The sequence below is a fragment of the Vanellus vanellus genome (genome assembly GCF_965231255.1).
Source record: "Vanellus vanellus genome assembly, chromosome: 4".
NCBI lineage: Eukaryota > Metazoa > Chordata > Aves > Charadriiformes > Charadriidae > Vanellus > Vanellus vanellus.
Window position 1 is genome coordinate 2656586 of NC_138909.1, and position 25101 is coordinate 2681686.

Below are 25101 nucleotides of genomic sequence, written 5' to 3' on the forward strand. Positions count from 1 at the left end.
AAAATACCTCCAGGCTTGTGGAGCTGCATGGGCTAAGAACAAGTGTTGGGGGAAATGACCAAAGTCGAAGACTCGGCTTTGTAGGAAGGGGAAAACGGAGCTGGTTTCAGGAAGCCCGGTCCCCCGCCGAGCCCCGAGCTGCTTTTTATCGGTGGCGCTGCAAGTTCAGCGAGCGCCGTCAGCAGGGAACGGAGACGGGCAAAAACCACCCCGACCCCGGGGCCTCCCGCCTGCGCCGCCTCACTTCTCCTATTTTCCAGCTCAAATAGGGGGATGCTGCCGGGGCCGGGGATGGGGCCGGCATGGCTGCGTGGGCGGCCCTGCTGCTGGGGGTGCTGCTGGCGACCCACCGCCCCGGGGATGCAGGTGAGGGTCCCCGTGCCCGCAGCGCGTGGGGCTGGAGGATGCTGGGGTGGGGGAATGGAGGTTTTTGGAGATGGCACCCTGCTGCCATCTCCAGGGCTTAAATACCGCCCAGGCTCTTTTGCAAGCGGGTGCGTTGCTCCTGTGGGATGTGGGGGGAGACGCATTGCCCATAAAGGGTTTCGGGGATGGCGGCGGGTTTTCAGGCAACGCATGAGCTGTGGCCGTGTGCCCCTCCAGCTCTCCTGGAAGCCAACGGCAACCTGAGTTGCCGCTGCGCCAAGACCACCAGGGCCTTCATCTCCCCGCGGAAATACAGCAGCATCGAGGTCCGGCCAGTGGGGAGCAGCTGCCGGCGCCTCGAGGTGGTGTAAGTGGCTCCCGGAGGGGTACGAGCCCTCTGTTCCTCCCCCCGTCCTCCCTGAATTATTTCGGTTTCATGCTCTTTTCCTTCACGAGACGTGTCGGGGGGGGGCTCGGCTGCTCCAGTCCCCCCACTGGAGGAGGGATGCTGAAACCCCATGTGTTTTCTAGGATTAAGCTAAAAAGCCTGGAGAGGGTCTGCGTGGATCCTGACACCCCTTGGGTGAAGAAACTCCTGCAGGACCTCCCTAACCTGTAAGCCCCCCCCCCTCCACCCCGAGCAAAAGGAGCTCCCGGCGGCACCAGGGGCATCCCGTGGGGACCGCTCTTCACACGTTTCTCCCCACTTCTGCTTTTGGCAGGAGGAAGAAAGAGGCTCCCCACTGAGGAAGCTGCCACCGGTGGGACGGCCAAATGCGCCGGGCCCCAAACTGGACCCCCCCCACACCTTTTCCTGTCCCCCTGCCCCAGTGTGGAGGGGGCTGTGCTGCTGCGTGATGCTCTGAGCCCCTTCTTCCTCTGCGTTTTATGCATTTAAGCCCTTGAAAATGCCAGTCCCCACTTCCCCTCCCTCCCACCCTGTGGCCAAGTGCTGCGTGTCGCCTTCGGGCACAGCCTAATAGGTCCAATTAAAGGTGGCAGCCCTCGGTCACTGTCACTCGTGTCCTTTCCTGCGGCGTGCCAGGGGCTTGGGGGGTGCTTAAGGGGAGCGAGGGAGCAAGTCCCCTCGGGGTGGGGAGCAGAACAGGGCTCACCGGCGTTTCTCCACCAAGAAAAACGGGGCAAGAAGGAGGTTTTAAGAGGCGGCCACAGTGGTTTCTGCCTTTTTTGGCGGGGAGGTGGCGCGGGCCACGTGCGTCGGAGGGGAAGCGACGGCAGGGAAGTCGAAGCATGGGGCAGCTCGTGTGTGTGTGTGTCCCCACACCGCCCCCAGCGTTTCCCAGTCTGCAAAATCCCCCGTCGGGGCCAGTTATAAAGCCGCCCCCCGCGGCAGCTCGGGGCGGGTGGCGAGGATGCGGCTGCTGCCGGCGGCGCTGGCCCTGGCCATTCTCCTGAGCAACTTGGTGCCGGGGGACGGTGAGTGACCTTGGGGTGGCTGTCTGTCTCCCCATCCAAACCCTTCAGTGCCCCGGATGGGGCTCCTCTGAGCTTTCAGATTTGTCTCTCGCCCGTCTTTGAGCTTGAGTTTTGTCTTTTAAACCCGGTGGCTAAGCTGAAGAAGCATGCTTGGGACCGGGGAGGGGATTTGCTTGATGGGTTTAAGCTGCTTCTCTTCGAGATCCCCCGTGAAACTCGAGCGCTTGGTGGGCGGGCGATGGGTTTAATTTATAAAATGTTGATTAAGTTTTCGAACTCTGAAGCTAAACCCTCTCCATCTCCATGAAAAGAAAGCTTTGGCACCATGCTTGGAGGGATTAGCCTTGCGTCAGCCTCGCTGCGTCAAACCCCATTAACACAAGTCCATCCCTGCAAACGGTGCCGAGGAGGGGATGGGATGGTGGCACGGCGACGGTGGCGTGGGGATGGCAGTGGGAGGGGGTTGTCTCCATCTGTTTCCCCCATGGGGGGGCCGAGACCTGGGTGTGGGTTGCTCTTGGGCACAGGTCTGTCGTTGGAGAGCCTTCTGACCAACATGAGGTGCAAGTGCATCAAATCGACCGCCCGGGTCATCAACCTGGGGCTGATCCTCGCCATCGATGTGACGCCGCCGGGCATCCACTGCAGGAGGAAGGAGATCATGTAAGTGGAAAACCTGCGAACCAGTTCTTCCGAATCGCTCACTTGTGTACCAGTGCAAAAATACGCAAGCTCTTGCGCCCTCTCCGATTCCCCCAAATTTTGCGGTGACTCTCGCTGTTGCACGGGACGCGGTTGCATGGGACGCCGCTGCCTCTTTTAACGAGGCTTATCCCTGGCGTGGCTCATGGAGCCGAGGTTGAGGCCCCCAAAAATCCCATCTATCTCCCAGCAAGGGTTGCAGGGGTGTGGATATAACTGTGGCGGGGAGCGAGAGGGGTTTTCTCTGCAGACAATGGCGTGGTGAGAAAAACATTGGGGAAGCGGCGTGCGTGGGGCTGAGGGGGTTTCATCCCCTTGCAGCCTCACCCTAAAGAAAAACAAGAAGGTGTGCGTGACCCCGGAGGCGCCCTGGATCCAGCTGCTCATCCACAAGCTCACGCAGAGGTATGTGACGCCCAGCGACCGAAAAACGAGAGGGGTATCGAAGGCAGGGTGGCCCTCTCCTCCCGAATGCTTTATTTGCATTTGTTTTCTCCCCTAAAACCTGCAGGAACGCCACCAAAAAAGAAGCGGCGGCGCGGGCGCGGCGGGAAGCGGAGCGGTGGGCTGGGAGAGCGGGGCCATGGTGCTGGCCCCCCGTCCCATCTCTCTCTCTGTCCCGATACGATAATAAATAACCGGCCGTGGGTGATATAACCCCTCCGCGCCGAGAGACGCCGGGTTTCATGGCACGCTGCCGGCGTTTTCTCTGCTCCCAGGGTCTTCGGCAGGGGGCAGGAGTCTTCCCCCGTGCTCTCCCCCCTAAAAAAAGGCTTTGCCCTCGGGTACCTGGCGGCGCCCTCCATCGCCTGCATGCGTCGGCAGCCTGTCCCAGGCGCCATCAATAAAAGGATGAATGTGCTTCCCTCCCTGTGCCGCGGCAGCAATTTGTGCACAGATTTGTGTAAAAATTGGGATTTTTAGGGCAGGGGTGTTTGACCGGATCGTGGCACCGTGGAGCCCTCGGCTGCTTTGCCGCAGGGCCGTTCCTAACTTGTCATCTTTCCTCTGCCCCGAATTTTTGATGCCTTTTTCTGACAGCTCCTGGGAGGAGCAGGTTGTGCCGTGTGCCGTTGGCAGGATTTGGATGGGGTCTGAGCTCTGCAGCCCCACGGTGCTGGCTCCCCGTTGTGCGAGCAACTGGGAGATACTGGGAAATTTCCTGGCTGGGGCTCTCTGGGTGGGCCCCCACTTTCCTGGGTTGGATGCACAGGTCCCGCGGGGACCGTGGTATGGCACAGGGGATGTTCCTTGGCCACGGGGACCGAGGCGACGCAGGTGTGACTTACAATCCTGTGTACTATCACCATTTAAAAATCTGGCTCGGCTGTGCTGGTAAGAGGTGTCTGAGGTCTGGGGATGTCCCCAAAAAGGGTATAGGAATCAAATTTGCGTCACCACCGTGGATGCCAAAAGACTGTCCCAGGGAAGCGGCGAGCTGTGAAACACCCGTCCGGTACCCGTGTCCCTCCTCCTTCCCACCCCATGTTTCTCAGGAACCACAGCAGGGGACAAGAGTGGTCGCAAAAGGGCTGTTTATTGCCTACAGAAGGACACAAAAGTACACAGGTGGGAAGAAACAAGCAGGAATTTCACCCTCTCCATCACGTGTGAGCAGTACCCCATGATGCAGGGGGTGGGTGGTGTTTAAATTAAAAAAAAAAAAAAAGAAATAAGAAGGGAAGAAGAAAAGTAACAGGGTTTCGAGGATGTCCCTTTCCCAAGCTGCCCGAGTTCTTTCCGAAGGAGAGAAAAAGAGGATCCGTTTGTAAAAGCAAAGGGGAGAGCTGGAGAGAAGGTTTCTTACTGTTTAGTCTCGTGGGAAACGTGGAATAAGCAAATTACTCTGTGGTTGTTTTTCTTTGCTCAGGTCTCAGTTGAAGGCTGCTGCTCTTGCATGTGTGATGCTTAGGGCTGGCGTCAAACTTTGCAAAGCTTTTTTGCCCGGGAGACCGACCCCGTCCCTGTCCCGGGGCCGGTGGGTTCAGCAGCCACCCAGGGCCCCCCCCAGCTGTTTGTTTTTTTTTTTTTTACCATAAAACGCGATGTAAACGCCCTTAAAATTTTAGTGTAAGCGTGTCCGGGAGTGACACTGACACTGCAGCTTCCCCCTCTCCACATGCACTTCCATCTTTTGAGGGACAGGACCTTGCGGTTGCAAAGACAACACCCAAGAAAGAAATCCAATTAAAAAAAAAAGGCAACAAAAACCCGAACAAACCCTGACCTCCCAAAATAAGCACCGGGAAATGGGGCGGGAGGGGGAGCCCGGGCTCCCATCACCGCTGCTCCGGTCCAGCTTGCGAGTTTATGAATTAAGGGCATGTTTAGCTCCCGGTGGTGCACACAAACACTTTTAATTGCTCGGAAAGCGAACACACGATGCGATAATTAAAAATGGAAAACAAAGCCAAAGTCGTGGAACACATCACTCATGAAGAAAGCCACCGTGAGGGTCATGGGGTTTTTTTCAGTTGAGTTTTTCTTTTTGCTTTGGAAGAAAGACAAATACAGACAAATGGCAACTCAGTAAATGCCTAAATTGTAGGAACTGGGAAACAAAGAGGACAAGACCACGTACCGGGATCGCTCTAACCTTCACGGCGCAAACGGTGAGGGATTTCGCAAGCTAAACACACCGTACAATTGCAAGGAGGGAGGGGAAAAAAAAGATAGAGTCATATCACTTGGTGTGCTTTGCTGTCAACGCTGTTTAAAACACCCTAAAGTACCAAAGTACCCCCAGCGCTTCTCTATCGTCACTCTTATTTTCAGATATACTCAGAGAAACTGTACTCCTGAAGTCCGTCATCCTCAAACGTAGCCAAACCAGCAAACTTTATCATTTCTTAATACCTCTTATACTTTTTATAGAGTCAAATCATTTTTTTTTTTTTTTAGGATGAAGGAGTTCTTTAAAGGTGTTAATTTGGTCCCTTTACTCATCGGGCAATGCCTGCGCCTGCCTCACCCACTGGTTTTTTGTCCCCACTCTCGTTTCCTGGAGGAAAAGCAAACCCGCAGTCGGTGTCGGTGCAAAGAGTGGTCCCAGGAGAAGATACTATATCACGTAGAGCTGTGCCCAGATCTAGAGCCTTATAATTTCCTTCTAAAATTGTTTTTAATCTTAAAGTGAGTTCTTGGCTGACGGTCAGCATAGAGACTTAAGACACGAGTGGTTTCCATCAGGTTCTCTTGGGGTGCGTGTCGCCTTTGACCGCTGTGGGATGGGGAAGGGAGGGCACGTCACTATACTTCTGTAATCTTATTAAAAACTGATGACCTGTGTATCACAAGATGCTCTCCCTCGCTATGAGATGGAGAGACTCAGCTAATGGTAGCGTCTAGCAGAAAAACCCAAACCTCTCTGCGTTCTAGGGCTCGTTTCTTTTCCAGTCTCTAACAAACCAGGTCCTCGCCTGGGTAAAACCCCTCCAAGACCAAGCGTTTCGGCTCCTTTTGGGATGCGCAGAATTAGGCAGGTGAGGTTTTTCAATGCGCGTGCTTGGTGCCGAGACCATCCCCCTTCCGAAGCCAACGTCAACTTCAGCCAGTCTTGTATGCCGCTTCGCTTCCTACACCAGACAGCTCTGGTTATGAAGACCGCCCAGAAGAACATCACACCTGTGTGGTGACCAAGTAAGACAATGACCCGCTGCTCTTTCGTGTTGACAGCCTGATTTTAGCTGAAGCACCTCCTGCTGCTGCCTCGCGTAGCAGCGTGCCAGGTAAGGATGCGCTTAGATCAGTCATCTCCCCGTACAACAGGGAGAGGGTCCTTCCTGAGGTCTGAATCGGGCTTTAGATCTTCCTTACAAGAAAAATATCTACACTGAAGCCAAAAACAGAGGAATCGTAATTACGTACAAAGCGGCAGTCGCTGGGGAGAGGGCAACTGCTATTTGCAATTAAACTCCCCTTTTTTAAACCACTACGAGGGTGCGTATCGCATCAGTGTGATATTTCTAACGCAGGCTATTGATTTGGTTCGGAAAGGACTAAAAGACCTTTCACTCTACCCCACTACGCCAAGCTTCATGCCAAAGGAAGGTTTTGATGGTAGAAATTGAAAATGAAGTCACTGCTGCTGTGTTGCTCGGTTTAAATCTGGTCTTCAGACGGGCAGCCACTTCTGGCTCCTGCTCCCTACCAAGGCGGAGTGAATACTGTGCTCCTGCAGTAGTAATCCTTAAAGCGTATCCCCAACCTGTCTTCTAAATTAACAAACAAACTTTGAATTTCAACAAGCCTTTTCGACTTTCCCCCCTTTCCACCACCTCACCAAAACCAACCCCCAGAGAAACAAGTGATATGAATCTTTGAGGTCACGAACCCTCGCTCGCAATGCGGACCTGACATCTCACGCACTGGGTGCGGAAAGCCGGTCTCCAAAAGCCTGATATTCCGGATTTAAGTGGGAGCTGCAGATGCTCAGCACCTTTGTGAAGCGGGCCACGGGAGCGCAAGAGCGTGAACGTGGACTGAGGAATCTCCGCAGCGAAGCCAGCAAGGTGGGAGACCGTCAGCCATCCACCTGCAGCGTTACCCGAACGCTGAAGATCACGGTGTGGTTTTGAAAGCTGCGTTAGGGTAGCGGCAAGTGTTTCTGAAAAGGTTAAGAGTCAAAGATTTTGGCTTTCTAGTCTATAAAACACAGAACAGCGAGGATTTGAGATTAATGAGACCTTTTCTGGATGCATCTGCAGACTAAACAGGAGTGGCTTCCAACAGACAGAGGAAGGTTACTGATAAAATGAAGTATTTTCTCAACAAATGCTAAAAAGAGATTACGAAAAGCTTTTAACGAGGCAAATGGGAAGGAAAGCTGGTCTCAGACCCCATTCTGCCATACCTGACTTTAGCGTGTGGTATGCAAATGGTCACGCTCCTTACATTGAAATAAGGAAACAAAAATATTCAGCTACATTGTACAAAATTCTCTTTTTTTTTTTTTATATATATATATATACATACACACACAAAACCCCATATCTAACAGATTTACCATATTGAATTTTAAAAAGTTGCTTGTAGAAGGGTGTTGGATTTTATTTTCTCTGCTTGCTTTAGGCAGTGCTGTTGCTTAGAAGTTGACACCAGGCACCATATTGTTTTGAAAGCAAACCGAGACAGCGAGGAGCAATAAAGGATTTAAGAGCTTTTTTTTCCCCCGGCATCAGCTGCGAGGGCACGGCGATGTGCTGGGAGCCCAGGATGGGAGGTGGAGGGAACTGATGGTTTCCCATCCATCTCTGCTTAGAGTTAGGGATATTTTGCTTCGTTATTACTCCTTCTCCCCTAAAAAAATGCCCTCCCGGCAGCTTCCAGCTGCGTCAAAAAGAAAATTAGCGTCACCATCCGGACGATGCGTATTTTTACTGAAAGGGATCTCATCCTGCGCATCAGGCTGAGGGCTGCCTACTCCGCCGTTCCCTCTCTTCTCAGACCAGAAAATCCCTACGGAGAGCGGCGTTTCTGCTCGGCTGGGAAAAAAAGCACAATCCCTTTACTGCTCCAGTGGGAAGGGAAAAAAAAAAAACAGAAGGAAAATGGGGAGGAAGCCAGACATGTGAAAGGTGGGTAAACACGTCCCCAGTTACGTGCATCGACTGTAACATAAACAAGACTCCTTTTTTCTTAAAAAAAAAAAAAATCCAGAGGTTTTGTGCAATGTCTGTTAAAATAACATTATTTTTTTTAAAATCGCACAGCATAATGGACATTTGGAAGTGCGTTTTGCAGCAGAGAAAATCCAATTAAACACCTTCCCGCAACAGAACACTTCAGTCGGTTCGAAACCAAAGGAAAGTCAAACGTAGAGCAGTGTACAATGTTTGCCAGGTAATTTTTTTTTTTTTCATCCCCATCCTCTCCCGCCCCGATATTACAAAAGATTGTTGTCGGTTTTTATTTTTATTAATAAACGGGCTCCTCTGCAGTTTCATATACAATCATAGGTGAATTTGAAATTCCATTTTATACAAACATCTCAAAAAATATTGGGAGTGAAGTATGGTAGGAAATATTGCTCACGTTGCTAGTTAACATGTGTGGAGGAAAAAGGAGGAGAAGGGTTTGTTAGTGCACACCTCCGGAGCAGAGCAACCCCCCCACCCTTCTTCCAAAAAAGATACAGTAGCTGATTACAGAAAGGTAATGTCCACAAAATTAAGTTTTTCATGCTATTCTACTTTCCAGTACTATACTCTCAAATCGCTTTCGCGATTTCTCTGCAACGGCTAGGTGGCGAACGCTGAGGTATATTAAAAAAGAGATACCTGCACCTAGAGAAAAAAAATCCGTCTTTAGAAAGGGCTTTTTTTCTTTTTTTCTTTTTTTTTTTTTTTTTTTTTGGTGCTGCACAAAGGAATTGCTGTACAGGAATTTCACCCAGCTACGATCGCTTCCAATTTAGAGTAGACAATAGATGACGCCTCCGTTATTTTATTTTTATTTTTTTTTTTAGGCACTTATTTTAAAAGGGAGTTGTCGTTTCGTTTGACCGATTTTTTTGCATTCTGTCCCACACCGCCCCCTCCCCTGCCCCCGACAAGAGTCAGGGAATAGTTTCTACTCTAGCTCCAATTGAGTTTTCTTTTTCTTTTTTTTTTCCTATGGATAATTTCCTATGTATAAAACGACAAAGGAAATGCTTAATTAAAGAGCAGAGGAACAGCCTGACTTAGCAGTCTTGCAAGACCGAAGATGGCTCCTCAGTATTTCAAACTAATTTCACAATTTCAATTGGACTTCTTTTTTTAAGTATACGAATGAGACATAAATATAGGCTATCGATCTGTTTAAAAATTTCATTCACATAATGGAAAACTTTTTTCATTTATTAAAAATATCACATTTTGAGACTAGAAACAGTAAAGTGCATGAAAAGTTTAAAATATAAATTCAAGAAAATCTTATAGCAGCAAAAAAGCAGAATAAAGAAAAACTTAAAAACACAGACACAACCTTTTCCTATCACTGTGCCATTATTATTACTATTTTTTTTTAAACATTAAGCAGCCAACCAATTTTTCAGAAAATTGCATCATGTTTAATGCCTCTTGAGGCATAAGGTTTTGAACTGGCCACCTAAAGCGTAAAAAGGAGAGGAAAAAGAAAAAAAAAAAAAAAAAAAAAAAAAAAAGATTTCCAACACATCCAAAGAGCATTAACAGTTGGGAATGAACCAGCAGCTTTTGAATTCAACCCTGACCGACAACAGAAATTAAAGATTACTAAAAAAGTGTGATGGCTATTTGGCAACTAGGGTCAGGAAAAATAATCCAAGGAATGACTCCGGCTACCGCTCGCTCCCCCAGCGACAAAAACGTGCCGACAGCTGCTCCGCGTGCCCTTCGGAGACAGAAGTAAGGTCATTTCCGGCGGCTTTTTCCTGTACCCTACGCTCACGCAGTCAATCCCAAGTTTCCCATCTTTGCAACCGCACTTGGGAAAAGGAAACCTTGGATGGATTTGCTACTTTTTTATTCACCCGGAACCCAAACGCTTGCAACGGTTGGTTTCAAGTGCGATTTCTTACCATTTCTAAGTGCCGCTCCCAAACTGTGCTGCTGAACAGCGTGTCGCCCGGGCTGGCCGAAGCGGAGAGGCAGCTCCGTTTCACGGAGGTCCTTCGGATCCCCACGTATCTCGCCCAGAAAGGACCGAGTCCTTCAGAGCTCCGGGAGGGGGGAAAAAAAAAAAAGTCACCGTGGCATCTGCCGAGCGAGCGATCTATATGCAGCATTAAACGCTCACCCGGAAAGTCTTGTGAGACGTAAGTTGGCGGGAAATTTTGTTGTAAATGAAATTACCTCAGGAGAATTTAGACCTGAAATTTTATGACAGATATTAAGCCATCTTTGGTTTTCTAATATTAGTTAGACGAGGGGCAGGGCCACACTGCTAATCATTTATAGTCAGGTATTAAGTGCTTCGCTAACGTGCAAAATTTCTTTCGGATGCAGAGTTCAGTCTCCCTTTTGGGTTCAAACAAACGGTGTTTCTAATAGTCTTCCTACAAAACAAGCATTTCTATTTTTGTTGTTCTCTCTCCTAAAAGGTTGGCTCATTTCGCCACGTTCTGGAAAAAAGCATTACTTTGAAATATGTTTATAAGCAAGTTTTTAATCTCATTTGTCCATTTCTAAGTGCAGCTTCCTACTGAAAAGAAAAAGCTTGCCAGTTTAAAGAAAAAAAAAATTAAATTAAAAACCTGGAAAGGGAATAATACTTTGGTTCCAGCCCTAGTGCCAAATGATACCAATATGCACCAAAATGTGCAAAATCTCATATCGAACACATAAGGAAAGGAGCTCGAAGAAGCAGCTTAAGGTTGGCCATACTTCACTCCTATATACTTTGATTTACAACTGTACAGGTCCATAACAACAGGTCCTTGCCCTCAAAGGGGCAGGGCTCCACACTACCTCCTGTTCGGCAAGTGCACACCGTTGACAAGAGGCAGGAGCGGAGGATGGAGTTCGAGTTGTGTTAACAGTGAGAAGTGGTCTGAAGGGATGTGAGGGTGTGGACACCCAGTGATGTTGTTGTCAACCAGCCACTGAGGGTCCAAAGGCCCCAGGACACCAAGCACGTTCATGTGAGTGTTGGAATAGAAAATGTAGTCAATCACACCCTAGGGAGAAAGAGAAACACGAGAGTGAGAACAGACCTCGCTTCTGGCAACCTCAACTCGACTGGCTTCTGGCTGCCATTGGCAGGAAGAGGCGCAGCGCTGGAATTAGGGTAAGAAACGCGCGGGGCGTTTTGCGTTCCAAGCGCTGCATCCGTTCTCATTAAGTCACTGGCCAGAGCCAGGTCGGAAGCTTAAAAACACCAGCAAATCAAGGATTTGTGCGCGGTAGGAAAGTGTCCAGCGAGTGTAGGAACCAGTGACGAAGCACTTACAGGAACAGAGAGAAAGACAGCCAACGGCCAGAAAATTCAGACAGCATCCTGGGGAGACCAGGTCAATGTCTGCCATTTCAGAAAAATCGCTGCTTACTTTGAAATCAAAAGTGTAATTGGTGTAAGGCATCAAGTTGTTTTCATAGGCGCTCTTGAGTTGGAAGCCATGCGTAATTCTTCCTTCAGAAGCCCCGTTTTTTCCGTTGCCACTGAAGTTCATGAGACACTCGTTATAACGCAACTCCTTGAAGTCCTTGTGGTTGTCAGCTACTATGCCATTGCTTAAGTATTCCACTACACCTGTTTGCAAAGGAAAGGATTCAGGGAGTTGCTTTAAAATACAACATTCAGGGAATGTTGGCCTCGGAGTTAAAAACCAAAACACCAGTAAGACACCCCATGAGATCAGAAAAGAGCTTTCCATCTAAGGGGAGATCTACACAGCAGCTGTCTTGTCCGCGTCTGAGCCACCTTCCTGACACGCAGCCGGGGAACTGAGGCTCTCCAGCGGTTTTGACACCATTTTTTGAGGATTACAGTAAACCTATAGCACGTGTGCTGTAGTACACATGTGACGGGGTGCTAGAGAGGCTGCTTTAATACATATACATGATATTACAGTATCGAACGTCGTAATTACTAAAGCAAACCTGTCTCCTTAGAAAGTTTTCATCTTCCATCATGACCGTGCGTCTTTCCTACTTGTTATTGCCGCTCAAGGCACGTGTATTTATTTAACCATTTATTTAACATCTATTTGTGCTTTTCTACATCTTTCCAGGTGCGCCCAACTTTTCTGGAGCTGATGACGAAAAGCAGTCTACTCAACCAGAGGACTTGCGTTCTCTTCAGCCGGATTTTGAGAGACAGCTGCTACTACGAAAGTTTTCATCCATACCTACCCGGGGAAGCGCGAACCGCCCCATCGCCCACAGAGGAAAAGAGGATTCGGACGTTCTAAAAATGTAAGTTAAAAATTAAGCCAAAACCAGTCTTACCTGAATCAGGCAATGAATTGAGATCCGCGCACAGCACCAGAGGGATAGAGTTAGGATCTGCTGTTGGGCTACCAGGCCTGCTTGAAGCTTTCTCGAGGATATTTTTCAGTTCCGAGACAAACATCATAGTCTGAATGAGTTTCACATCTGAGTATTCAGGGTCCCAGTGCATGTGGGCGTTGGCCACAATAAGCAGCTGTTTGTCCACATGAAGAGATTTCATACCTAGATAAACAAATACGTTTTTATCAGAGAAAGACTGATTGTGTGAATACAGCAGATTATCCTGTTAATGTTCAGGGTCCAGCTACTACGGGCTCCAACTCGGGCACGCCAGCAGATGGAGGTACTTTCATCGCTGGAAAAGAGGCATTATCTGGATCACTCCTCCCTTCTAAATCGGCAGCATTTACATAATATTACATGACTAAATCTCTCCAATATAGGAAAGAAATATCCAGCATAATCTGACGTGGTTACAATTGCATTCCTTCGCTACTGCTCAAGTGGTCATCGCTTGACTGGGCACCACTATTCAATATTTAAGGCACAAGGGAGTTTCCTGACTCTTAGCTGCCATGGTACGGCAAATTGTTCCCTCGGGGAAAAAACTCAAATGTGCTTAAATGAATGCGGTATGAAACTGGCTGCTGCAAAACGCTACAGCTGGTTTTACTATTTATCTGAGAAACCATACTCCAAAAGACGGGCATAAAGTCACAGGCAGCTCCTTCCAGTCCTGCAATTTAGACATTGTGGTCCTTTGAAGGGTACGTGGGAAACAAGGGATCAAAAAAACAGACAGAGCAGAGCAGGGTGGCAATTTGAAGTATGTCGAAATTGTCTACTGCATCTGATCAAACTTAATGAAAATGTGACACTCAGTCAATCGAGTGGCATGAAAAGATACCTGATAATCTCATTCTTCCACATCAGTACATTAGCACTGTCATATAATCACTGGGGGAGGATGGAAGGATTCAGAAAAAAAGAGTTGAAAGATAAGAGTTGAAAATAGAAGTTGAACACTACCAACAACTATTGGCGTACGCATGTAAACACACGGACCTCGGAAAAGCTGAATTCTTGAAGTAGAAATTAACAGAATAAGTAAGCAGGGACAAAAACTTGAGAGGAGAAAGCTAAGTGCTGGGCGTCTGGCTGCGAGTGCGACCAGACCAGGAAATTATGTCATGTGTGTCCCGTCTTAGCCACTGATGTGCTATCGGTTCCCAAATTAGCAGAGCGAGCAGCATTTGCTCATTTGCAAGTATTTGGTTACCACCACCAATGGCAATAATATTCCTAAAGAATAACTCATGCCTTTACGTGGAACTCAGTAACAGGAGCACCACGGTCATACTCACTTGCTCCAAATAATTCTTTGTGCACCTCTAACACCACGGCAACTCCGATGTTGTCCTTTGTCATCACTCTGTTTAACATCGCTTCTGAACCTTCAGAGTTAGCCATTGCCACCTGGTTGAACTCCACTGTATGCTTCTGCACCAGCGTAAATCTGATTAAACAAAGGGAATCGCCTGTGAACATGCGTGACATACAGCTACGTGAAAAGACGCGGTTTCTACCTGCACTCCAGTCTATCCTGTCCAAGGTGAGAGCCTGCAGGACAGGGTGAGGCACATTTCTGTTGTCCTCTCGTTTTATGAAAGAAAAAACAGTTCTAAGAAACATTCCCCCAGTCAGGATAGAGCTCTCGGTCTGGCAAGTGAGGTTACGAAGTATTTACTCGTTTCTGCGTAGCACCCTGAGCGCGCTTTTAAGAGCAACGCTCAGAGGTTATCGCACCTCCTCAGGAGTGTTCTAGGCAAAAAATTAAAATGAGATGGTCATTAAAGGCTCGCCTTTTACTTTGGGCAAACGCAGTATTAAAAACTAGCTTCTTTCAAACCACTAGCTACCACCACTCGTTTTGTGAAATTGTTTTTTCACTCCTTTCCAGCCTTAGGATGCCCGAAAAAGCCGTGCTTCGGGACAAACTGAAGGCTGCCTTTTCAAAGGGGTATTTTTGGTTTAAAAATTTAAAAAAGAAAAGTATTAATAGCAAAACAAAAAAAAAAAGGATTTTTTTTTGTTTTTTAACTGAGAGCCACAACATAATAACCAGTTCTGTCTATTTCCTTGTTAGTATCAAGGTTTGAAAAACATCACTTGTTTGTTTTCACAGACTTCCTCTATTCAAAACCAGTCGAGTTGTTTTTATACATGATCCCAAAGGCATATTTTTATTTCTGGAAGCAATGAAAACTCTGAAAAGAAGCAAAATCTTTGCGAAACTTCCATTCTAACTACTGAAAACTGTTCTGAGGGAATATTCAGAGGGATACGCATTGTGGTACAACCCGTGAGTGGTTTACACAGGTGAGAAGCGTGAATGCCAGCACCTCTCCTCCCTTCCCAATAGTTTGATGCTTTTAGCTTAGCAGAAATTTTTGGATCAGGTATTCAATAATGTAATGTTTCCGCTCACAAAAGCAGAGAATATTCTGTGATCGCTTGGTAGCAACAGATCTTTTACTACCTGAAGGTTAAGCCAGCACCGAACTTTCATCTTAGAGGGGGCGCAACTGCTGTCAAGCAAGGCAAAAGTTTGTAGAGAAGGTCATCTGCCCAAAAATGTGCACACGAAGCACCTAAGTTTTTACTCATACTGGCTCTCCTGCAGCTCCCCTGTTTCTGATCTTTCATCGTAGACTGAAAGGAACGGAAGGATTCTGTCACAAATAGAGCAGCAAAAGGGAAGAGGGGATCATTCTTTGTAGTGAATATGTTGTTTTCTAGCGCAGTACTTTGGTTACCATGCACCCTGAGAGAGGAAAGCTTTCAGACCTAAATCAAGCCGGGTTTAATGGATTTTCAAAAAGCTGCTTCTGCCCCTTACTTTTCAGTTTTGAAGAATATTGCACAGCCATCCACATGCTTTTTCTCCTGCTCAGACATGATTTTGGCACGTGACTTCGGAGAAAAGAATCCATCGTATCCTCGTTCTTTCAAGGCCGGCAGAAAAAGGGTGAAGTATTGCTCGGTTTCCACTTCCTGGAATTGAACACAAATACCTTAAGGCTAACGAAGTCAAGTAAACCCTTCCTATCGCTTTATGGCAACTTGGGCTTGCCTTTGCTGGCAGTCAGCAGCTCTCACCAAAGTGAAAAGCTTCTGTTTGCACAAATCATGTCACTACCTAGATAAATGGCCTTGCTGGAAACAGATTTGCATTCCTGGATATCCTGGAATCCTCCCAAAAGGCAAAGTGACAGGTGTATTTTGAATATGAAGAGATTACACCTGATATTTTTGACATCTGAATGCCGATACCGTCTTAAGGTTAAAACTTCTGAGAGGTCGATAGATATCCAGCAGCGATTAATATTTAATCTGGAGAGCTCTTTCGCACAGGGCTCTCTCGCGGTTCTATAACAATACATTTTCCTTGTAGTAACACTTAGTCTCCAAGAGGATTTCAGAGGTCGATGTCTTGAGGTTTTAAGACCAAGGTAACTACTCTTTTCTTACAAAGGATTTTTGCCTACCAGAACTTGCTTAAAAAATGACAGATCAGTTTAAAGGCAGAAGCGTTCAACTGTTCTAAACATCAGCAATAAATTTCTAATAATATATCAGGATACAGGTACCGATAACAATCGATGTTTAACTTTGACCGTGCGAGTCCCCCTGTTTGCCAATGAGAGTATTTTTGAGACTTGAACTTCTGTACCAAGCAGGAATGGACTAGGAACAGGAACAGCAGCATTTGGGGTTATTATAGCAGTCTATATTCTCCCCTTCTGCAGTAAACCCGGTACACCCAAGAGGGAGACTATTTAGGATGCTTATCTGAGGGGGAAATGACCCAGACCTTCCAATGCAAATTACCTACTGATTTAGCTAATTTTCTCTCACTCACTTTGTCTCATTTCATAAAACACAAGCCAATGCATAAACAAGGAGCTGTCAGCGAGCAGGCGAATATGGTGTTTTCAAGGGAGCATTTTGTTCTAAAGGAGAAAGATCATGCTTTCTGTTTCTGATTAAAAATACAGTTCTTTTCCAATTACCTGAAGACTAATGATATCTGCATCACAGTTGACAATTTCTTCCATGATTCCCTTTTTTCTGTACTCCCAATTGAGTGCCCAAGATGGGCAGTAGCCATAGAGCTGCCGGGTGGCGTATTTATCGCACAACACATTGTAACACATAACTGTGAATGAAGCTGGAAGGAAGGAAAGAAAGGGAAAGGTCATCAGCCTCTGAAGATAACAAATGTTGAACTCATTCAAGCCAAAATACTGAATCTTACATGGTCTATTCTGGAGGGCCTACTGAACATGAGTCAGTGGGCTTATTCCACTGAGCGTTTCGTGAGCGGGAGTGAAAAACGGCCCTGCTGAGCCGGCAGTTACCATGTAAGGCTAAACTCTGCCTGAAAAAAAATCAGCGTTACTACCAAAACCAGATGACGTCGTGTGCGTAACAAAGCAATGCAATTTCGCAACCAATTGGCCTGTTACGGTTTCTACTATGAAATATTCCACAGCTCACTCGCCTAATACTGTGCAATGACTTCTGAAATTCTTCAATGATTTCTGAATTCTGTTTCTGCTCAGGAAGTTTGATTTAAAAAATACAGCCAAAGTCTGTGAAACTCCACTGACATACTGATTTGTAAGGGAATTTGAAACAGAAGTGCAGAACTTAATGTTGTGGTGGCTTACAGGACTTTTGGTATCTCCCGTTTCTTCCTATTTTTTCTCTGTTTTGTTATTCTTTAATAGGAAAAAAGTGACAGATGATCTTAACTGCAACATCAGCCTGCCTAACACACAGCCCAGGTAAGTTTTGAAGACCTGCCATCGTCACGCTTCTAAAAAGAAAAAGTGTAGAGGACTGTCACGTTATTCTTGCTGATTATTAATCTGATCATCTGCAATAACAATATTGGCATTTTTCTTCTTTAAACAAGCTCACGGATGCTTTTTGAGGGCTATATTCAGGATGTGCAGGGGAAGAAGAGCCACTGGATTTGGACAGCCTGAAGAAATGCTGCCTCTTGCACTTTACCAAAAGCAACAATAGAGGGCATTAAACTAACTTCAGTACCAGGCACTGCACGGGTTTACTTGCAGACAGGGACTTCTTGGAGTCTCGCTTTAGTCAGCCTGTGCACGGACATGGTGTTTGTATGCAGTTATTATACAGTTCTTATTATTTCTGAGAAACTAATTTTTTTTTAAAACAGCTCTTTGGCTTGGGCTTCAGTGGCTAGAACAGTCATGAAAAAGCCTAACATGGAAAAGAAAGGACCATCATCCCATTCAAATTACAAAAAGGATATTTACACCATTGCTGTATGTTAATTGTTTTAGTACGAATCAACACAAATTGCTATTTTCAATCTGATCCACGTAAGGCAGAAGACTTCTCTGCAAATAAAGCCAAAGAAAAGTTTTTCAGCGCATCGTTGTGCGAACATAGGGAAAAGAACTGCAGATTTACCTGAGGGCAGAATTTGGTCTCTCTCTTTTAAAGTAATCCATGGCCTCGGAGGCAGCTGCTCTGGATGAACTAAAAAAAAATTTAAACCAGTGATTTATTCAGCGTTTATATTTGTAAATTACAATTTCTAAGGCAAATTGATGACTGAACAGTAATTTTTCATTCTGTGCTTTGCAACCCCAAATCCCGAGTCTTTTTACAGTCCAGGGGATGCAAAATAATTTAAATGGCTACCTACAGTATAAGCAAATTTGCCGGTTTTAAGATTCATGACTATTTTTGTCTCTTGCTTTCAAATCTAGGAGCACCACCGAAATATTCCTGCACCTTGAATATACTGCTGAAGAAGGAGGAGTGAATCCTGTAGTGGTTCAGACATCCTATACTCCAAGAACCTCACCCTATATCCATCATTCCTCCAGTGTTTTAACTTAGTAGCCATCAAGTAGAAAAACAGAAAGCTCAGTTACAGAACCACGGAGCAGGATTCAAGTCAGGTACTGGATATTCTTAATTGCAGTGGTATTTCTAGATCTAAATTGGACTTTCTGCTAGCATTTGGATTATAATTTCTACTGGCAAGTATTAAAATAGCTTCAGCAAGGAAGACTTTGCACTTTGTTGGTAACTGAAGGGTTTCAAACAGAACACGGTATCAGGGGAAAAGCGTAGACAATCTATGTCAACCTCTTCCGCTGTGTGCGAGTGTGTGTTCGTGTACAACTGGAACCACTTGACAATAACGCAAAAGCAGTTAGAAAATACTCTCCCTTCCGTGGTTCAGAATCTTGTTTTAGCAGGAAATACTGTCAGAAACGCATGCTTTTAAACCACTTCTGTCAATCAGTTTTGTAGGGCTGTCACCTGCTAGATTGTCAAGCATGTAGTTCAGTAGCTTTCGAGTTCCGTCTGGATCCTGGTAGAGGCTGAGAATATCTTGTGATAAAGGATTGCCTGCCAACAGCATAAAACAACAACTGGGTGATTAGCTGCCTGACTTTCTTGAGGCTTTCCAACCAAAGAAAATCTCCCATAATGAGAACAAGACAAATTGACCCAGAAGATATTTAGGTTGCTTAACTTGGAACCGTAGAATACCACAGTAACGGATGCTAGAGAAATAGCTAGCACACACAGACTTTCTTCCTTTGACGCACCTCAATCAATAATATGGTTAAAGGGTTTGTTTGCCTATCTACAGATTTGAAATAGACTCGTAAGGAAGGTTAATAGCATTAAAAAAGAAAAGCATTGTTTTCCAAATTGGCTGGTCATTTTTGCTACAAGCTTAATATCTCAAATAATCTGTAAGAACATATTGAGGTAATGCACAAAGATTTTGAGCCCAGCCCCCTCAGTAATTCAAGAGTACTCCTAGAAATATTTAACTGTAAAGAACTCACCTTTCAAACCTAGGGTTTGTAGCTGGAAGAGCCGTCCAAGTTCATAAGGCAAAACCCGTAACAGATTGTTATTTAAAAGCAATTCCCTGCAGCAAATGCAAAAACACTTTTGATGAGTATCACTTCAGAAGAAAACTCTTAAAGCGCTATATGCCGCTCCTCTTCAAAGATGACACTTTTTACCCTGATTTTTTTTTTATATTATGGAAAGATATGCCAATCTTCCCATTTCAAAGCACAACCAAAATACTTTTATTAAGGGGAAAAAAAAAAGCCACAAAAACCCCAAACACAAAATTAAATCAGGGAGAATTTAAACAGTTGGTAATCACCAAATCTCAAAGAATGTTTCAGAGCAGAAGGCTACATAGCTTATAGGCATGTATCTGTAGAGATCAGAAAAGAAGGGTAATGAAACCAAAAGTAATTATTAAAACTGAAGCTTTGCACCAATCTTGAATATTTCAGAATTATTCTAAATACAACAATGGAAAGCAAAATAAAATTCTCAGTCCCAATCCCAGAATATAGAATTCTGAAAAGTTATCCAGAATAATTTCTCTCACCTGAGAGATACCATGTTTCCTAGTTCTGCTGGTAAACTTCTGAGTTTGTTGGATGACAGATCCAGGTAAACCAGATTATGAAGCTTGGCAATATCAGGTGGAATGCGAGTAAGATTATTGTCATTGAGGTGCAGAGCAGTCAAGTGCGTCAGCGACCAAAGTGCCGTACTTAAGCTCCGCACTCTACCTAAAAAAGAAAAGCAAAGAACCGCCTCTTCAGTCAGCTTTGCACTCTCAATCTATCAGATGTAAACTACAGGAGATGTCCAAATATGGGACTTCCAGTGTGGAAACCCTACCACTTACTGGACCATTCAGTGATGCTTGCAGAAGATACCTCCGTGCGTCTTTCCATGAGGAGACTTTAAATAATTATCTAACCCTCCCGGTTAGAGACCGTGGTACAGTTCTACAGAAGCAGATGTGCTACCCAAAATCTCGTGTCCGATCTGAGTTGGTGTTTTAAATCAACCGGGTGGACTGTGAGCCAGCCAAGCTTGAAGGCAACCTGGTAAGTCAGTCACTCCTCCTCCCCCACCTCAGAAAAACTGTTTTCACAACAGGATCCCCTATCTGAAAGCATCTGAAGCGATTCTGGGGCACCAACATCTCCGCTGAACCAAAAATCAAAACCAAATTAACTCACCCGAGATCTCTAGTTCAGCCCAGTGCGACTTCTTCCCATTGGCTACCTCTTCTGCTGACATGATGGTGTAAATTCTGCGAGGATCTGGAGGATCATATTTTTCCTTTGGCATCCCTGTTAGTCTGAAAGACCATCAGAACCGTTACTATCTGTCACTCGACAACATTTCTTCATTTCTAGCCTGCCAGGAGATTATCTTCGCCATTGACACTCTGCAAGAACACATGCCCTGGAGTTTAGGTATAATAAATATTATGCTGATGTGAGCCCAACTGCTCCCAGCACATGGAGTTAAGCAGGTGCTCAGACTTTTGCAGAATAGGGGCCCATGACAGAAAAGGGCATTTCTTCCTACAAAGTTTGGTTTTCTGCAGTTATCTGCAGCGTTACCTTGTACCGCCCCGATGCAGGCTTTCTGGATTTCCTAGTTTATCCCCCAGACCGAAGCAAAACCTACGTCATTGCTGAGTTATTTGCTGTGTGCAAAACCTGCAGACAAGATGACAGCGTTTCTCTAGTCACGGCGAAAGGGTGCGGATTGCTCCCTCCTGTAGTTTTCCCAGGGAGCCAACGACTGAAGGGAAGGCTCTTCTTTTTGCTTTCACAGCAATTATTTTCAACATACAAAGTCCTACTTTTGCACTCCACTTATACAAGACTCAAAATCGCAGTCTGAAGGGGAATTAGCTCAATTTTTCCATTAACTGCCTAGCTTTTCTGTTTTGGGCTTTTTCACGCTCGTTATCAGTCAAGACCTTTTTATTCCTCATGGCCTAGGAGACATATACGAGCTCAGGTAAAATTCTCATTAGCTGTTCTTATGCATACAGGGTTTCAGCCCAGTCCAAAACTTTAATATCAGATGCACTCGTGTCTTAAGAGTGAGCTTGCACACACACACAAATTCAACTGATCTCACTTTCAGATTCTTGTCAGAAGAGAACTCCAATGTCCCGTTCAAAAAACAAACACTTTGCAGATGACACGGGGAGAAGTTTCCATCCATACCTCCCCAGACCATTGTGCTGAGAAAGGCTGGGGGGGGGGGGGGGGTAAGAGGGGTTGTTTGGTTTAAAAATACAAGGTTAGCTGAATTTGCTGTTCACCGGTCTTTTCCTCCCCAGACACACAAAATACACAAACCATGATTTTATACAAATCCAAAGCAGCTGGTCTACAGGATGCCTTTTTTTCCTTTGTAAATACGTCTCTGCTACAACGGGCTGTAATAGCCGTGAAGCTCTTTAAAACAATTATAACTCATTTGGTTTGCTGAACTGACAAGACAGAAAACTATGAAGAATTTGAGGAAATTAGTTCAGGGTTTGGTTTTTTTTTCAGCTACTCCAACTAAACAAAGATCACACATCCCCTTTACGAGCTTAAGGTACTGCAGTTTTTCCAACCGATGCAGGTAGCCAAAACAGCCTTGCGGCATTGCACAGGAGCAGGAGTTGTCAGGGCTGTCCCCTGTGAAGGGTCTCGGTTACAGGTTTGGGGCTTCCTTCCCCGACGAACACGCAAGGAAATTCCATTCATGCTGAATTAAGGCTCCCTGTTGCAAGCGCAGGACAGATGCGGGCCCCACATCTAATTATAGCCAACTTCTATTTACAGGTGAAGTCATACGGCGAGGAAAGCTACAGGGTAAGAGGATTCTGCGCTCACGCTGCTCAGCTGCAGCAATTCAGTTCGAGGCGATGAATGAAACAGATTACTTAAGGACATGGGATTAGACCTGAAATCGTTCAGTCCTCATTTCAGAACCTCAAAATTGGGAACAGTACTTCCCAACACAATCAGAGTTACAGGCTATGCTTCCGGAGTGCTAAATCTCCAGTGCTCACGGTTTGCTGCGTTTATCTTCACTGTTAAATATGTGGACGTGCAGAGGCAGGGAGCAGCCCCGGCCCCAAGAACAGATTCCTCACAGCCCCGGACGAGGGCCACAAGAACCCTATTTCACCTTTTCTCCCAGGCATCTTTGCCCTTAGACGCGTCTGAAACTAATCCACATTCCAGCAAGTCTCGACACGGCTCTGCCTGGATTTTCCTAGACCCCTGGAGCCGACCAGAGACATCCAGCAGAGCCGTGAATTGCTGCAGAGACGGGGGCCAAGACCCGAGCACTGGGAGAGCCTGAAGTCCCTGGCAGCTGCGGAGAGCGTGGTCCCAGTCCCGACACCTGCAAGGAACCACATCACAATGCTACTGCACTTTGTATTAAAGCCTAATCGCCTTGAGTAGCACCGAGTGTATTATATAGTGTACTACTCAATACAAATTTTACGTGATGTACACCCAAATCAAGACCACAGTTCTAGCGTTTCAGACACGGCATAAACGGAGTGAGTCTGTCCATGCCAAAAAGCAGCAAGCTAGTTTTGCAGCAAGTAAAGCTGTCATGTCACTGTCACAGAGTTACCTGCAATGAGCCTTTAATAGAAAATGAGAATTCATTACCTGGCAATATTTATTTCAGCCATAAGTCACACTGCAGGTTAGAAGGGGGAAACTTAAAAGCTGGGTGGTGAAAATCAAGCAGAATACTAACAAAGGGTTAAGGATTTACAGCAGAAGGGAGTCTTTTGGATCTTTAAGTCTTAATCATCAAAACATTTGAATTGATCCAGGACAGATCTTCATTTTGCTTTTTAATCTGTCATATCTTAAAACAATCTGTACTTCTACCACATCTGGATCTAGGACACGGCAAACTTTGCTGCCCAATACCCAGCATCGGCATTTGGGTGAACAGCCTGTAAAACACGCTGTGTTTAATGGGTCTTCGCATTCTTGTCTTCTACAGCATAATATTATAGTAAAATCAGACCCAGGCAGATTTAAATTTCAGTTTCTGCATACTGAAACTCCTCCCTGCCCTGCATAGTGCTGGCAAAAGCTTTGGCCACGGTTGCTTCCTATGGGCTTCTCTAGGTGCATTTCCAGCTAAAAAAGCAAAGGGGGAAATTATCTGTATTTCTGCTTGCTCTTTCATCACAAGGCAGCCACAGATGGCTAACAGCTCAGGAAGGCTCCGTCCAGCCAGGGGTCCCCTGCTGTCACACACACACGGTGATTCAAAGTCTTGAAGTGGCAGCGGTCCCCTCCAGCTGCTGAGCAGCCTTGCTGGAAACCGGAACAGGGCTCACCGTTCACCAGACCTCAACAGCTTCACTCCTCGCAACGGGGGAGAAATCGGACAAATATCCCAGGGCTTGGTGATGAAGTCTTTAAAACCGCAGTGGTTAGACCATCTGAGTCACCCCATACTCATCCATACCTGCCCCCAAGCCAAGAGATGACCACTGACCTGGTGACACGATCAAAAAGCTTCGGGATTACAGTTTCCTCCTTGGCAGGGAACCCAATTAAATTATGTTGAAGCATCACTCGTTATGAGAAGTGCTCTGCCAATTTAAAGCAATTTGCGGCAGTCGGAGGCCCTCCAATGAAATGAGCCCTGAACCGCGAGTCAAACGACATGGACATTTTTTCAGATATTAGTCACTTTAATATTATTTTGAAATAGTAGTGAGTCAAACGAGCATCAGTGTAATTTCCACAGTTACAGAAAAGGGAAAACAAACCTAAATCAAATATACTTTTTTTTTCTTCTGCGTAACAGCAACATTGAGCAAGACTTGAAAGCCACCACATGTATTTTTTTGAAGCAAAAATGAATTCTGCCTGAGTTCCCAACTCCTATCGTTCCCATCTTCTCCTCTGCTTGTCCTGGAACTAAACCAGTATCCAAAAATCCCAGCCTATTTTTGCTCAGTCTTCAGGGAGCTACACCGAGTTCCCTGAATCAGTTAACCCCCAAATCGGACGTGTATTAGCGCTGTCACAAGCAGCAAAGCAGGAAGACCCAGCCAGGAATGCGGGAACCGAAGTAGCACTGATTTAGGTCAGCTTGAGCTGTTGCGGAGTTGCACCCTGTGGGTCCAAGCAAGGCCTTTGCTAAAATTCAGCTAACACAGGTGTGACAGGAGCAGAATATGTGCAGTAGGTTTCTTTGCTTTTCAAGTGGGACCAAAAAAAAAATTCTTGCCGCTCTTCTTCTAAAGATTTCCCTTGGAAAACTTTTGAAGCTGCTAATACTTGCTCTCCATTACAAGTCTAACCATGTAAACTTAAATAGTACAATCCTGATATTGTGAAAATTAAAGAAAACCTGACTGTGAGAACATCAGTGCATTAGTAAGAACAATATTTAAGCTCTGAACAAACTTCAAAATTTGGGGGTTCCTAACAATGTCATGCTTATGCGCTAATTCTTTGGCTACAAGTCCTCCATCATCAAGAGCCTAGAGGTGACTGGCAGAGCAGGGTTCCTCAGCTGAAACCCAAAGTATGGTCCCAGCTGAACTTAAGCAGCTCTCGCTCAGCTGTATATAAAAAGGGTTAGGGGGAAGGTGCTCAGTTGGCAAGTGTTGCTAGCAGTAGGTCTGTGGTTGCCTTTTTTTTTTTGCACAGTTGTTTTTATTTGCTGACTTTTGTGTATGGGGCACACCGACTACCAATTAACGCCAAAAAAACCCAGAAGGTATAAT

At 45.9% G+C, this 25101-nt stretch overlaps 3 protein-coding genes across 3 annotated transcripts in view; 2 read left to right on the plus strand and 1 right to left on the minus strand.

Annotated features, from left to right (window-relative positions):
- Nucleotides 1-302: 302 nt before the first annotated feature.
- On the plus strand, nucleotides 303-985 carry LOC309671612 (alveolar macrophage chemotactic factor-like; the record flags this gene model as incomplete). Its single annotated transcript, XM_082482888.1, has 3 exons — nucleotides 303-366; nucleotides 604-733; nucleotides 898-985. The coding sequence occupies 3 exons, from the start codon at nucleotides 303-305 to the stop codon at nucleotides 983-985; spliced, it is 282 nt and encodes a 93-aa protein (XP_082339014.1).
- A 754-nt stretch (nucleotides 986-1739) lies between these two features.
- On the plus strand, nucleotides 1740-3149 carry LOC309671491 (C-X-C motif chemokine 2-like; the record flags this gene model as incomplete). Its single annotated transcript, XM_082482735.1, has 4 exons — nucleotides 1740-1803; nucleotides 2331-2466; nucleotides 2827-2910; nucleotides 3017-3149. 4 exons carry the CDS (start codon nucleotides 1740-1742, stop codon nucleotides 3141-3143), a joined length of 411 nt encoding a protein of 136 aa, XP_082338861.1. The 3' UTR covers nucleotides 3144-3149.
- A 4289-nt stretch (nucleotides 3150-7438) lies between these two features.
- CNOT6L (CCR4-NOT transcription complex subunit 6 like) overlaps nucleotides 7439-25101 on the minus strand; it is a 33751-nt gene continuing 16088 nt past the window's right edge. The window contains exons 2-12 of the mRNA XM_082482681.1: nucleotides 20546-20667; nucleotides 19900-20086; nucleotides 19334-19419; nucleotides 18795-18884; nucleotides 17931-17999; nucleotides 16490-16647; nucleotides 15316-15470; nucleotides 13781-13932; nucleotides 12414-12638; nucleotides 11513-11715; nucleotides 7439-11143 (exon numbers count right to left, since the gene is read on the minus strand). Of these exons, the coding sequence (XP_082338807.1) occupies nucleotides 10931-11143; nucleotides 11513-11715; nucleotides 12414-12638; nucleotides 13781-13932; nucleotides 15316-15470; nucleotides 16490-16647; nucleotides 17931-17999; nucleotides 18795-18884; nucleotides 19334-19419; nucleotides 19900-20086; nucleotides 20546-20657 (1650 nt within the window). The 5' untranslated portion in view covers nucleotides 20658-20667 and the 3' untranslated portion in view covers nucleotides 7439-10930. The remainder of the gene's footprint in view (nucleotides 11144-11512; nucleotides 11716-12413; nucleotides 12639-13780; nucleotides 13933-15315; nucleotides 15471-16489; nucleotides 16648-17930; nucleotides 18000-18794; nucleotides 18885-19333; nucleotides 19420-19899; nucleotides 20087-20545; nucleotides 20668-25101) is intronic.